A 15813-nucleotide genomic window follows, 5' to 3' on the forward strand; every position below is an offset into this window, starting at 1 on the left:
TTTTACGCCAGTTTTAAACACTCACATCTTTAAGCTTTTTCACCCAGGGCTTTTGGGCCTTGCTAAATCCTTCTTCTGCGTCTCGAGTCTCTCTGAAGCCTCCAATCATTTGCTTGTGAAATGCTTCCTTCTGCCAATCCCGCACCTTGCCACTGTCCTCATCCCATAGTAGATTGCGCAGCTCCGTATGGATCTCGCTCAGCGAGTCCGCAGCTGTAAAGAACGCGTGCCAAGCCTTCTCAAGAGTACCATACTGAGGGCCTAGAGACAGGAACACACCAAAAAATAAATGAATAAAGTTAAACAGAGAGACTGAACTACGCATCTTGGATCATAGGAAAGTATATATAGTATGATGTTAAAATGGAGGGAGGGTTAGTACTATTATAATTATTATAAGAATTATTGATTATTTTAATTGCAATAAAAAAAAAAAAAATCCGGTAAGTGTACTGCATTTCCAGGCAGAGATACAATATTTATTAATACTTTGTTTTTAACAAAGTGAGAGAACAAAGCCATTGTTTTATAATGTGAATAAGGTTTCAGTCTTTAAGGATGCCAAGCCATCAAACTTCACTCCTGGGTACTGCTCCAGCACTCCTCGGAAACAAATATTGACACAATATTAACCTTTGAATTGACCTTATTGAAGGATAGCCGTGACATTTGCACAGCAGTAGTTATGACATGTTGCAATCTTGTTTCATTAAATTATTATTATTAGAATTATAAACATTTATATAGTGACAACATATTTTTACAGCTTTCCAATTCTAGAAAAGGGAGATTTGAGAGGTGAAGACGGTCCTGCTCAAATGAGCTTACAATCCATGAGAAGTCGAGGTAGGTAGATATAAATTGTTTGGTGTCTTGCCCAGGGACGTTTACTGATGAAGTGGTCTGACGAGGATTCAAGTTCCCCGCTTCTAAGGAAGTGACTTTGCCAGTGCTCCAACAAGTAGATGTGACCTGAACTAAGCATCTTGCTATCACCTTCATTTGCCCAAAAGCCAGCAAAGAATTCATGAAATGAATTTAGACTTCTAGAGAGAGAGACTTTAAGAGAATCTGAAATTTCCCGTATTCAAAAACATGGCTTCATTCACTTTTTAAAGAAATGCTGCAGAAACGTCATATGATATTAAAAAGAAATACATTTTAGATTTTGACACGTTCACTGTTTCTACTGTTTAACTTTACGCTTACTGATAACATACATGGTACAAGCAAGGTTGGCAAAATGTTTTGAGAGTGGTCACTCCTCCAAAACCCCAACCAACCCCTTGGTTGGTGGCATGCCACCACAAACTGGCATAAAAATAGGTTGGAGCAGGTAAAGTGAATGAGTGGGGAATGGTAATTCCATACTGACACACAAACTTGTTAGTCTGGTTAGCCATTGTCTTTATTGTTGGCAAATTGTTTTTTATATAAATAAAAGAAAAAAGGAACTGGTAACCCATCTGTAAAACAAACTTCTTACAATGTTCTAAGTGGCACTTAGAGGTTAGAAGAGAACTGTCATTACCTTGGGAATTACACCATTCAATTAACATTGAAAATCACCTAAAATATTTTTCGCATGATCCTTAATTTCCTTCTAAATTTCTATTAAAAGATTTGGCAAATAATGACGTTACAAGTCAGTCCAGTCAAAACTAGAGCAATCATTGCAAATGAAGAGAAGGGATAGACTCCTTGTTTAATTTCTTATTCTCTGTATGCTCTCTATGTGGACTGCCAGGTGTAAAGGACAGAGATTAGAACATTGATGGACAGGGAGCCAAGATGAAGTCGCCTAGTTGCAGGAAAATGATGTATAACATTCTAAACGTAATTTTGCTTTCACGCCTTACACAGGCATATTTGTTAAATATAGAGAGAAGTAAATAGAATATTAAAAATTCTGGAAAGCGCTACTTCACTTTTAATAGTGCCAGGATATGTTTGCGCCCCTCCAGTTAACTTAAAGCTTTACAGACAATGCATACAGAGATGCAAAAAAGTGTATATAATTTTTTTTTTTTTAAATATGAAAAGAATACTAATCTCTGAAAATCCCTTGTTAACAGCCAATATGAACTTCAAACAAAACATGGTTGAACTTTCTCATTCAATTTTTTCCTCACAAAGAGCACTGTGCAAATCATAAACCCTTATTCTCCGAGGGTTTATAGGATTAGAATATATAGCACTCATTGACTTTTTTTATTTAACAAAAAATTGTAAATTAAAGAAAAGGGCAAAGGAATAGAATATGTGTGTATGTGATATACAGGTCTGTGCATGAGCAGCCAAGGCCAAGCATAGCCAATTTCAGTGGAAAACAAAGTAAAATTTATGACCCAACTTCGTATATGTATATATATTTTTTATATATATATATATATATATATATATATATATATATATATTTTTTTTTTTTTTTTTTAAACCAACAAAACAAAAAAACTAGCTCTGATGTAATGATCATTTTCCCCCCATTGTGGCCACTTTGTTCAGTTCTCCAAAATATGTTTAAGTGGCACTGTTATACCGTACTTGCCACTTCCTCTTTCCTACTATGTATTTCTTATTCCCCCCCTCTTGTAATCTATTTCCAACTACAAACATAAGACTAAGTATTTTTGCCTGACTTTTTTTTTTTTTTAAACTGGATGGAGCTTGTATCAGTCCCAACAGCTATTTCCAGTAACGGCTGCTAGGAATTGGCTGGGAACGAAGGATCCCATGGTCTCGCAGGATACTCCATAGACCTCAATGCTGTACTCTGGCCCATGTGTGAGAGTACAGCGGTGAGATGGGCTCAACCGCCAGAGGAAGAAGGCAGCGCCCATGAGGGACAAGTTCAGGTAAGTAGGACTCACCTTTCCCTGACCCTCTCCCGGCCACTGGACCCCAACAGAGATGACACAGTCAGAGGTCTGACCTTGCAGAACTCATTTACCTTTATGTGCAATCATTATTATCATCACCAAATATATTATGATTACTACTCTAGGTGATTATTTCCCCGCTGCACAGATCATTACTTCTCTTACCTTAACCCCCCTGTACCCTAACAACTACACACACACACACACACACACACACACACAGTTTAAGGCCTGCAACATCTGGTTAATAAGTTTATATGCCTTTGCTGGTTCGGGAAGCATGCGGCCCGGTAACATTTTGTGCCTATAGGTGTCTTACATTTAAATCTCCTATATATCTATCTCAGCTGCACTTCTCTTTTCTGTAAACCCAACAAACACTGTTAAAATATTTAAAAAAAGTCAGGTGGGAACGGTCTCCATCAGAAAAACAGCAGCTCCCGCTTACACACAGCACTGCTAACCATTCAACATGCTACGGCTTTGGGTAAGCAGTGTCCTCACTATCAAGGTTATTTATAATCAGTTTGCCATTATACCAATCTGCCACTTCCAAGGGAGATTCTACTGTCCTCAGACCACCCATATTCAGCAGACATTCAATCACGAGAATCTCAAACATCAGGGGTGACCGAGAACTGGTGCAAAAGAACTCTGCAACTTTAGTCCCCAACTTCTCCCAAGCAAGTTACAACAAAATATCTAAATTGTCAACTCATTTTAGCATATTCTGGCAACCCCGACAATTCAGATCGCACTCTACTACCTTTTAAGCCCAGAAATGGCCATTTCTTAAACGTTAATCACTATCTTGAATAACAAATATATAAAAGTATAAATTTGATCCCCATTGGAAAGCATGGGCTTTGCCAAAACGAGAACCAATTTCAAGTGTAGAATCTAGTACCCAGATTTAAAATGATCGGACAATATAAAAGTTAAGATAAGGTGTGTTAACTACACATGACAACATCTATAACCTCTTTCTGCTAAATCTTACCTTTCTCTATAGATCCCCTCCATTTTCGGCTCCAGTCCGAAAGTTGCTGCGAATAGCTTTTCTCGATCTTGGCACGTTCCCGGAAACAGCTGACGAGGTCATTGCATAGCCGGTTTCCATCCTCAATTCGTTTTACGGTGCGACGATAATTACCAGCCTGAGACAGAAGGAAGTTCATGGATACATCAACCTACTACAGGTAAACTGACATACACCAGCATACACATACCATCTTTTGCCGAAAATAAAGTTGGGTCTTATATTAATTTTCCCCCCAAAAATGCACTAGGGCTTATCTGTTTTATGTTGGGGGAAAACGGCAGCAAACGTGCTAGAAAGCAGGTCTATGTTTGGGGTCTTCCCCTGAACACAGACCAGTGCACTATGACACGGAATCCCGCGAATTTTTGTTTGGGAAAAAATCCCGTAATATAGAGGAGCTAACTAGCTACTAGTTCTTATTTTCAGGATAGGGCTTATATTCCAAGCATCCCCTGAAAATATGCTAGGGCTTATTTTCGAGGGATGACTTATTTTCAAGAAAACAGGGTACCGGTAATTTGATGGCAGATAAAAAAAAAAAACATTTGGCCCACCTAGTCAAGCGGGATTCTCATTTTTTTTATATATATATATATATATATACTCGTAGTAGCCTACAAGTAAGCATTACTATATTAAGCCTGCTGGTGGTTATAGAACTTACAATAACTAGAAAGTAGGGTGGGAGGGGAAAAATAAATTCTGTGTTTTTGTCTTGAGCACATAGTCTCAATACCAGTGTGAACGTTAAAATGGGCAGAAATGCATTGAAGGGTAAAACGTGGGCAAATCATTTAAATGCAATCAACATCTCTGTGCCAAACAAGATCTGTGAAAAATATCTAGATTGTTTGGCGAAGATATGAATGACTGCATCTAAACACCATTTTTAAAACAAGAAGAACATACTCTACTTTTGCACGATGCATGCATTTTCTTAAAAATTGTATAGGAAAAGTGCATAATCAGGCAGCTGTTTCCAGTGGTCTCCATCCTGTCTGTTCATCACAATCTATCAACACCTCGAGCTCTGAAAATTTCAAAGAGCACATTTTGGATGGAGGATGGGGAGAAAGAGTCACTGTAGAGATTTAGAGCATGTTTAAAACATGAGTCCGTGGTTTGCCCAGAGCCCCATTAGCTTTAATATGCTGGGGTGGTGGACTGGTTACACTGCAACATGGGTCTCTTGGCTGTATTGGCTCCCCAACGCAGGCTGTAAGTTGCCAATCCTCCTCTTTGTAGAGTGCATGATGTATACTGGAGGTATGATATACAAGAATATTTTTTAAAACATAGCAATGTTTTCTACTCACCTCCCAGAAGCTGCCTCCTGTTGCCTCCCCACCGGTGCCCTCCTCAGACATCACCGTGTTTTTCTTGCAGCACAGAATGATTGCAGATTATCCTAGGCCTGTAAAGAGGAAAGTTCAATAGTGAAGGAACAGTGACTGACAAACCCTCCACCAACAAAAACTTGACAAGTCAGCACAGTCCCCCCTATATAGCAACGGGATTTTAGTAATCTCTGTAATACAGCACGGTCTCTGAAGAACACTGAGGACAAGCACTGTAAATAGAAACTATGTCGTCAGTCGATGTGGCATCAGGGATTTTGATGAAGTAGAATAAAGTTAACATTCTCTCCATATAAGGTTACCTAATTTTCTCTTATAAAGATTTAATGATGCCAAAGAAAATTGGACTACAACTCCCAAGAACAACCACCATCCAAAAAAGGCAAAACATGGCTGGTTCAACTTTAAAGGTAAGTACAGTGAATTAACACTCAGATTTGTATTTGGCTAATCTCACTTATGATTACATTTAGGATAACAGTTGTTGCATGGGAGGGAACATATATAATATTCTCCCCTGTAATAATGGTCTTTGCCTTATTCCCACTGCTACCTCCCATATTTCACGTTCAAAGCCACTTTCCACCCGTTTCTTGGTTAAGAGGAGGAATCATTCTATTTTACCAACTGCCTGAAACAATGTTACACCAAAATATGCTGAAAATGTTTTATTGGAGTACTGGACCCTTTCCCTATATTTTGGACTCCCTGAAACAAAGTGTCTTCGCTTTGAGTCACAAAAACTATTTCGTTTTTTTTTAATAAAATTGCATTTCAGGCTGCTGAAAATTTTGACAAATATATCCCGAGAAGCTAAATACAAAGGTATATTGCTCCATCAACAAACTGCAATTTGCAAAGAACATTATTGGCATTTATTTATATTATAGCCCACACTATTAAAGTGGTATGTGATATGATATCCTCACAGGATTATTAAATAGTCTCATGCATTTAAAATGTTGGCCTTGCATTAATCATACTCCTTGCTTTGTACAGAGTATTTGCAGTATTTTTAAATCCCAATTTCCAGCACATAAAGAAGGATCTTCCCAATAGATAAAATGTCTGCTATCTGCAGCTGTGTTGAGCTCTTGGACTTGTTAAGTGGCTTTCACAGGCTCCTACTCATAGCATGCTTCTTGTTATTAAAAGCTCAGACAATCCAAGAACGGAAACTGTTCTCACTCCCAAAATAAACATTGAACCCAGGCCTAAAATATCAGCACCTGCTGCCAGCCATGAGTGAAGCCTCAACCTATGCAGGGGTCCGTCACTTTCAAGATCAGAAATTCTTTGCAGAGACTGATTGAGATTTTCGGGTGAGTAAATAAAACGTGGACCCCATAAAGACACCAGTGGGGTTTACTATGATCATCAACACACATAACTGGTCTCCTCTCCTTGCTGCATGTCAATTTGTGCAGGCCTCAGATTGCTCCCAGAGTAGAGAACCACTTCTGCAGCTGAACGTACACTGCTGGCACATAACTAAAAGTTCTATCCTGCTGATATACATCAAACAATGTACTGTGGAACGTTCTCCAAAGTCTCAGACTGGTTAGGATGGAATGCTGCCACAAGTTCAATATCCGTGCGCTACAAAACTGTATTGTTCAGTTTCAAGAATGAGATTAAGAACACTTTTTTGATGTTCTATTTTCTGCTTTGTAGGCGGTGTTTGGCAGCTGGGACAGATTTGAAGCGTCTATCCCCTGGAGTCACCTTTAACATTCTTTTTGGCTTCTTCAGCTTGTTCCCTTATTTGTGTGTATGCGCGTGTCAGTGTACATGGATTGCACCTAGAGTGTACAGGTATAGGTATGTGCGGTTTTATTAGCATTTTTGCATTTCTGGTCTCCACATCCCCCATTCCTACTTGTGTCTCTCTCCCCCTCCTGCCATTAAGTTAGGTCTTCCATCTCTCCAGAACTTGAGATGGGAGACTTGATGTAGGAGAAAGTTCGGAAAAGACATTAGTCTCCCTCCCCATCTCTCCTCCTTGTGCCCCCAAACATGTGCCTTTCTAATGCCCATCCACCCCATGTATGTCTGTATTGCCTTAATCCCACACATGCCCTTGTCTCACTCCTCCCCTCTGTGTGTATTTAATTCCAACTCCAATCTTTCATCTCCTCTACCACCCCCTTGTGTGTCTGTCAAGTCCATAGATCTCTCCTGTGATACCCCTACCTACCAAGACTAGTGTGGCTGTGCAGGACTACAGCAGAGAGATTAAGAAGAGGTTGCATACCTCGATAAACAAAGGCGAGTAGGTAGAAAGGGCGATACCCCAATCTTCCATAGGCAGCAGAGAAATTAGCATTCAATTAAGAAGTGTGCCAACACTACCACAGACTATCAATGGCCAGTCCGCGCCATTTGTGAAGGAGCGTGAAGGCATGCAATGCCATGCCCAAGTCAACACGCTTTGCCTTCCTCCAGTGAAGAATCCGCTCTGACACTGGGTGTGGGCAGCACAGCCACAACAGTAGACCAGAGAGGCTGGAGTCAGCAGCAGGGAGCAGCAAAAAGTGGGAGTGGTGTGGCTGCTCGCTAATAAGGTTATTGTATTTTTTAAATGAATACTACTGTAAGTAGGGAGGCAGGGTTTTGTATTCATTATATTAGATTAATTAAATATGAAGATACTTGTAGCAGTCGCAATAAAGATTTTTTTTTTTTAATTTTTAGTAGGTAGATCTTGTTGAGCCGGTCATTTAAAAAGTAGACGATGATACTAAAAAGTGTGGGCACCCCTGCTATGGAGCATTTAGCAACAATTAATTCCAGTTTCATGGTTGTCGACTCTTATTTATTATTTTAGAAACCCTGCTGCTCTAATCAGTGTTCTAACCTGCTGTTCTTGTCTATATATCTTATCATTTTAAATAATAATGATAGGAATTATACATACAATTATAGCAAGCGATTTGAGCAGATTAACATGTATTGCAAATCCTACAGTTCTTGGGAACACAACATGACTGCAAGCTCTAAACCAGAACTTGCAAACGGTCACCTTTCCTAAACCTTGTGTCAAAATCTATGTAGGAGAAAAGGAACACTAATGTCATCAGTTCACAGCTCAATGTTTTTTTAAAGATACTCCCACAGCTATCTCTACATACCTGGGGATGAAATGTGGGTTTTTTTTTCCTGTGTGTTCAAAGATATCCCAATGCAACACACAGGCATTTGTGAAGGACTTTTAAAAGGTTAACGCTAAGAATGGAATTATGTTCAGCTCCTCATTTGGAAAACTCAGAGGTATAATTACACAGAAAACATGATTAGAGGACAGCTTTTAAAAGGGAAATAAAAACCAACCTATTGAAACAGCCAATTACAAAAATAAAATAAAATACCAAAGCCCTGATTACAAAACTCCCTTAATTAAGTAGATTACAGTAATGTATAGCAGTTGTGGTTCCCAACCCATTTCACAAGGCACTTCAAGAGAAAAGAGAATACTCCCCCAATGAGAAAGAATCATATACCTTCAGGATTGGTTTGGAAACCATTGATTTATATAGACTGGGCACATGTTGGGTTCGCAAAGTATCAGAACCATCTTTGTGGATACAAACTACCCAGAACACAGCAAGCAGACTTTGCCAACTGGGGAAAATATCAGGTTACCGGAAGAGGCATCATGAACCCCTTCTAAACAGATCAGAATCTATTGCCCTTTGACCACAAACTCCCTGAAAAGTAACCATTTCACCTTGGTTCATTCATTCACCTTGGATTGCTCATTCACTTTCAAGCAAAGACCAGATTTAAGGTCCCACCCTCTGCCCAGGGAACTGGAAGCATAGCGAACTTGGAGAATTTTTCCAGTTAGGCTATTTCGACCTTAAACTTCAAATTCACTTGGCTCCATGCTGGAGTATTAATCTCCGACAAACTCCTACATTGGGAGACCTATTTTATATGCACGCACTATACAAGGTTACACATTACCCGGTCTACAGAAAATACCCCTACTGCTCAACACAAGGTTACCAAATGCACAGAATGCATACTTCCCATCCTACCAAGGACACATTGCACAAATTTACTTAGGACACAGAGTCCCTTCTCCAGAATTCTCCATGTAGGACAGGCAATATTTTATCAGCAGCAATGGACTTTACAAGCCTTAGGCAAGGGACACACACACACACACACACACAGATATAACAATGCCCTTGCTCCAGAACGTTTAGGACACACAGACAGCTCTTGCTCTAGAAAAAGCAGCACACCCAAAGCCCCTGCTCCAGAAAACTAAGGACATTTGCTGCCCCTTCTCCACAAAGTGCAATGTACACACTTCCATTTCTCTTCCAGAAAACTCAGGGCACAGAGAAACCAGATTCTTACTGAGGGCACAGGACACACTCTGTCCCTTATCTATCCACACTACGCACACACATCAAACATTAATGGAACAATATAGTGTCAGGAATATACAATGTGTGTCCAGCCCTCTCTTGCCTCTATTGAAAAAGATGCAACACTGTCTTACTATAAGACATATATGGTTTAGAATGCATAGAACACTCATTCATATTACTTGTTAACAAAAAACAAAACCCATACATTCCCTTTCCTGAATGCACAGGACTCACCAACTGAACACCCATCTCTACAGTCAGCAGTCCAAATTCGTGTCACATACCTCTTAGGCGGATGAAAAACTGTAAAAGAGGGAGGGGGAATGCAGACCTGCACAGACCTGTGCTCTTCCAAAATCTGCAAAGAGAGAGAGAGAGAGAGAGAGAGAATGAGAAGCCAGTGGCAGCTGCAAACCCAGAATGGAGACTCAATCTCACATGACAGTCTACTAATTATGGCGACCCCAATATAGCACTGTCCAAAATGACGCTTGTGTCACCCACGCCAAGTGACGATTGCCAAACCCCACACCAAGAGTGACACCAGCATGTATCCCCCTGATGACTAATAAAATAAGAGCTCCAATTATACACAGGGGGGGGGGGGGGGGGGGGAATCAGGAAACTGGACACCGAGGGTTCTGGACTAGAATCGGTCAGTTAGTGTGTATTGCATTGAATGTACTGTCCCGAACTGTAGATCTACCCGTGTATATCGTAAACAGCAGTTAAAAACTCAGGGCAAGTAACGGTGTAAAACTCCTAGTTGTACCTAAATTTACATTTATAGTTCGTTCACAATGATAGCCCCTGGCATGAAATGGGTTAATAGCAGAACACATATTTGCAAGCCCTCGTGTGTGTACATGCTATTCGAATCGTGCACCTGTGTTTGCTACTGAACGAACGCCACGTTGAACAGGCGTATATATTTTGTCTTTAAAACAGAACACCCACAAACAATGTTAGTTACCCCACAAACTGGGCTATGAAGTTTCCTTTTGGACAATCAGAGGTTTGGAAAGGATACGCTGCAGATACAAGATCCTTGTGTCAAATGGTTTCAGTTAAAAGATAATATATGTAACAATAACAGTAGACGGAGGCAGAGATTCATATAATGTTGCCAGTTTGTTACATCAGAAAAAGACAAAAAACAAAATGGGGAAGTATCCATTTGTTTCAGTTTTAATGTAAATATAAGAATAAATATGCAAAAAATAATATAATATATAATATATTTATATTTAGACTATCACTCAGCAAGTGGAAACAATTGTGAGATATTCACACACTGCTACAAACACACAGACATATGTATACAGTCGCACACACACCATGTGTGAAGTGTGTATACAACATTTATCATATTTAAAGCAGTTCTTATGGTCTCCACAAAAAAAAAAAAAGTTAATAAATCTATATGAAATGTTCATTAAGACTGTGTTGGAAATTTACTGAAATTACAACCTAGTCAAAAAATAAACTGAGACGAGGTAGGGATTACTTTGTGGTGTGTAGCTTTTCCTACGCTTGACAGACGTCGGAGCTACGTTTTGTCCAGCCCTCATCCATCACTAGTGACAGCTGTGGGGCAAAAGGCTTTTTTTTTTATTGAGTATCCTATAGTCTCGCAGGATCCTCCATAGACATCACTATTATGCTTTCACGCATTATTATGAATTATTAATATAGCGCCATCAGATTCCGTAGCGCTGTACAACGCATGCTCAAGAATACAGTGCTGACTGAGGAAGAGTCATTAGCTAAAGAGGACCTCGAAGAATAAAGTGGTGGCTCCTGCAAGGGACACGTTCAGGTAAGTATACACGATCTACCCCTGCCTGCTATGGCCACCGGAATACAAGGAGAGAAGTCAAAATATAAAAACAGCCCAGAAGGTGACAAAGCAGCTTTAAACAAGAGAGTATTTTTTTTTTGTCAAGTAATTAACAAATTAGCTGAGAAATGGAGTGGGGCACTTGAGAACTGAATGCTAAAGGCATTTAGCTGGGCCTGCTTCTCTCTTTATGGCCTCTCCCCATCTCTATTGATGTATTTACAGTATACTCTATGGCACTGCCCAGACAGAACGAAAAAAAAAGTACAGAGTGCGCCAAAAAGGTAAAATAGGCTCAATGGACAGTTAAAAAAAAAAAAAAAATTACAATAAAAATACCAAAAGTAAAAGAAGTCCTAAAGTCCCCGTTTGTCTTCAAATGTTCTTGTGAAGTCTTTGATACAGCTTAAATTGGCAACAGCATATGAAAGAAAGCAAAAGACAGAGGGAACCAAATGGTGCAATATGGCAAGTAAAATAGTGCTCTCCATACAGGTAAGTAAAAGTGGTACTTACAATACAAAGAGCAGACAAACCGCTCTATGTGCCAGGCGTGGGTGGAATAATCTCCACCTTGGATTATTTTGCTGATAGATCTGATGCTTCAGATGATAAGGGCTTTAGCCAGGTAAAAATATTTTAAATAATAAAAAGTATAAAGACTAACCAAAATATTGAGGTAGTCAAAATAAATACTTTTATTAACAGAATTAAAATAAAACAATGCGTTTCGCCCTCGAGGCTCTTTCAAGTGGAATAAAAGAATAAAAAACAAACACATACTTGGCAGCCACATACACACATACACACACACACTTCTGATTACAGCAATTTTGGCACCAAAATGACATTGTCATGTGATCATAATCACATGACTAAGTTCTATACAGTTAAAATTCTCTGCCTGAAGAAGTGGTTTTATCAGAGTCCATACAGATGTTCAAACAGCTACTAGATGCATACTTGCAAAAACAGAATATTCAAGGATATAATTTTTCAATGTAGGGTAATAACTGCTTGATCCAAGGATACATCTGACTGCCATTCTGGGGTCAAGAAGGAATTTTTTTCCTAGCTTGTTGCAAAATTGGAAGTGCTTCAAACTGTTTTTTTTTTTTTTGCCTTATTTTGGATCAACAGCAAAAAAACATATGTGAGGAAGGCTGAACTTGATGGACGCAAGTCTCTTTTCAGCTATGTAACTTATGTAACTATATGTAACTATGTAAAATTAACTTTGAATGAAAAGTAAAAAATAATACTTGTTTAAAGGGACACTATAGTCACCTGAACAACTTTAGCTTAATGAAGCAGTTTTGGTGTATAGAACATGCCCCTGCAGCCTCACTGCTCAATCCTCTGCCATTTAGGAGTTAAATCCCTTTGTTTATGAACCCTAGTCACACCTCCCTGCATGTGACTTGCACAGCCTTCCATAAACACTTCCTGTAAAGAGAGCCCTATTTAGGCTTTCTTTATTGCAAGTTCTGTTTAATTAAAATGTTCTTATCCCCTGCTATGTTAATAGCTTGCTAGGCCCTGCAAGAGCCTCCTGTATGTGATTAAAGTTCAATTTAGAGATTGAGATACAATTATTTAAGGTAAATTACATCTGTTTGAAAGTGAAACCAGTTTTTTTTTCATGCAGGCTCTGTCAATCATAGCCAGGGGAGGTGTGGCTAGGGCTGCATAAACAGAAACAAAGTGATTTAACTCCTAAATGACAGTGAATTGAGCAGTGAAATTGCTGGGGAATGATCTATACACTAAAACTGCTTTATTTAGCTATTTAGCTAAAGTCATTTAGGTGACTATAGTGTTCCTTTAATACTTGAATTAAATAGACATTTGAACAATAAAATATAAGGTGTGCTCTATCCTGGGAGCACAGTATTGTGGGAAGTGTAGTTTAAAATAGCCGATCACGAAATCGCGATGGCCAAGGAGAAAAAAAAAAAATGATTACAAGCTAAAATAAGTGAATATATATAGTTTCGGGAAATTGCGGTGTGGGGAAACTTTCAATAATGCTTGATGGCTTTCGAGAAAGAATGACCAATAGAAATAGCGCGATGGCCAAAACTTGCTAGGGGTTATGGGAAATAAGTACTGTCCAATTGGATCTGTCAGGTGATACATCGTTACTCTAGGCCAGCTTTCCCAACTAGTGTTCCATGGAACCGAGAACAAAATAGGGATTCTGCTGCGATTTGCCTGTCAGGTGGCCCAAGCATTTAGGGCCATCCAACGGGTATCACTAAACAGGGGATGCAGGTGTCAGGGGGAGGGGGGAGGGGGAGAGGGAGCAGCGGGGACTAAGCAGTACACCAACCTCAGCCTGTAGCACTGACGATCCTCCTGCAGAAAAAAAGGTAAGTGAATAGCAAATGTAAACATGTGTGTGTGTACATGTGCCAGTTTGTGTGTGTATACCTGTGTCAGTGCGTGTATCGCCCAATGTGTGTTAAATCTGTGTTGTGTGTATGTGCCAGTTTGTGTGTGTATGTGTGTATATATATATATATATATATCTGTATCTGTGTGTCAGATACATACACACACCAGCACATACAAACACACACAGATACACATTGTTTGTCAAGGTTTGTGTATATCTGTGTGCCACTATGTGCCGTGTTTGTGCGTCAGATACATACACAAAAAAAATAAAAAAATAAGAATGAAGTTTATGCAACGGCGCAAAATTAAAAAAAATTAAAAAGTCAAAGGGTTCCATGGGAAAAAATATTTGGGAACCCCTGCTCTAGGCGTATGCATACTTTGAAGCGTTTTAATACAGTATGAACGCTAAATATTGCAACAGCAGGTGGGTGTGTATTTACTTAATAAACATCTATCCCTTAGGTAGGTTAACATGTCATAAATACACGCACTGACTTATTACATGCAGGTAATGCCAATATAACATTACACATAGTAGCAATATTTGGGTGCGCCCTGACTTATGACTCATGGCACTGCCCTTTCACATTTAATTCGCAAAATTTAAATAAAAAAAACTCACTGGCTTGGAATTACCATTGTAGCAGGACATGTATTTATGGGCAGCACTCACTGGGACACTTCAATTCATGGCACAATGAGCTTCCCAGTCAGCGCTCCCTTTCCTCCATTAATGCCGCAGTTAAATGTACCATTAAGAAAGTGTTGCAGTAATGTAAAACTTTCACTGTAGTCCTTGAACAGCTGGATTTAATATTTTTTTATTTTACTTTAACTGCGGTTTAAAATATCTTCATGCCCATAATGGTGGCATTGACAAACGGCTTTGTGAAACCTAAACAGAGGTAGGGGGAACTTACCCCCAACACAAAAATAAAATAAATGGCAGTTTTCCATTATACATGTCAAACCGTAAAGTGACTTGAAACTACTACATTATCACTAGAGACCCATCTGGAATTTTGGAAGACACATATTATTGCTTTGTCATGTTAATTTGTGCAAATGGAAGCTTTTTTTTATTATTCTTTTAAACCGTTCTTTTGCAGACTGTTACCTTTATTCATATTGCAATGCACTGGTTACACAAAATCTGTTACAAATGGCAAATCTCATCATGGAAGTAAAAAGGGTGTGAATATTGCCTAGCCTACAGAACGCTAGCTAGTGATACCGGATTAAAAAAATAAAAAGTCTAAATGACAATGATTGCCAAGTAAGCTTGTCTAAATCGTACAAAAAATTATTGGGGGCATAATCATAATTTCTCTATAAAGAACTCTTGTATCTTAAAATAACTGCTGGAGAAGTCCCAGGAGACTACAAATATATAGTTTAAAATACACACCAATATAACGCACACTTCAAAGCCCTCCCATTAGTCCACAAGAGCACAGAGGACCACAATATATACAGACGTATTTAAAAAGGGACAATCCGAGTTCCAAAACCACTATATCTAAATGTAATGGATTTGGTGCATAGATGCTGCACTTTTTTTGGATCATGTAAAATATTGAGGTTTCTGAAAAACAGCCCAAGGGGGTTCCTCCTTAAAGTAACACTCCCATTAAATAAAAAAAAATACTGATGCTGAAATAGTTTAAAGTGATCTAAAACACAGCCACACCAGACCCAGAAAGATCTTCTTGACGCACCTCCAATAGTTTAACTACTGTGTTTTCACTTCAAGCTTGAACTACAGTTTCATGTACAACCTTAAATGTTCAGCAGCCTTCACAATGCAGTGAATGCCTCTCATAGGAAGCATTTAATTCAATGCCTCTCTAGGAGAAGTACTGGATTTGTGCATAGAGGCCAATGGTGCAGGTGTGTTCTATGTCCTGAG

At 39.1% G+C, this 15813-nt stretch overlaps 1 protein-coding gene across 6 annotated transcripts in view; it reads right to left on the reverse strand.

Moving 5' to 3' along the window:
* PACSIN3 (protein kinase C and casein kinase substrate in neurons 3) overlaps positions 1–15813 on the reverse strand; it is an 82599-nt gene that overhangs the window by 19170 nt on the left and 47616 nt on the right. For 4 of the 6 annotated variants that reach the window (XM_063437937.1, XM_063437933.1, XM_063437934.1 and 1 more), the window contains exons 2-5: positions 9946–10019; positions 5238–5335; positions 3880–4036; positions 26–261 (exon numbers count right to left, since the gene is read on the reverse strand). In XM_063437937.1, coding sequence (XP_063294007.1) covers positions 26–261; positions 3880–4036; positions 5238–5288 — 444 coding nt within the window. In that variant the 5' untranslated portion in view covers positions 5289–5335; positions 9946–10019. Of the gene's footprint in view, positions 1–25; positions 262–3879; positions 4037–5237; positions 5336–9895; positions 10020–15813 lie in introns of all 6 variants that reach the window. The other 2 variants (XM_063437935.1, XM_063437936.1) reach the window with 2 other exon arrangements.

This window comes from Pelobates fuscus, chromosome 12, assembly GCF_036172605.1.
Source record: "Pelobates fuscus isolate aPelFus1 chromosome 12, aPelFus1.pri, whole genome shotgun sequence".
Classification (NCBI taxonomy): domain Eukaryota; kingdom Metazoa; phylum Chordata; class Amphibia; order Anura; family Pelobatidae; genus Pelobates; species Pelobates fuscus.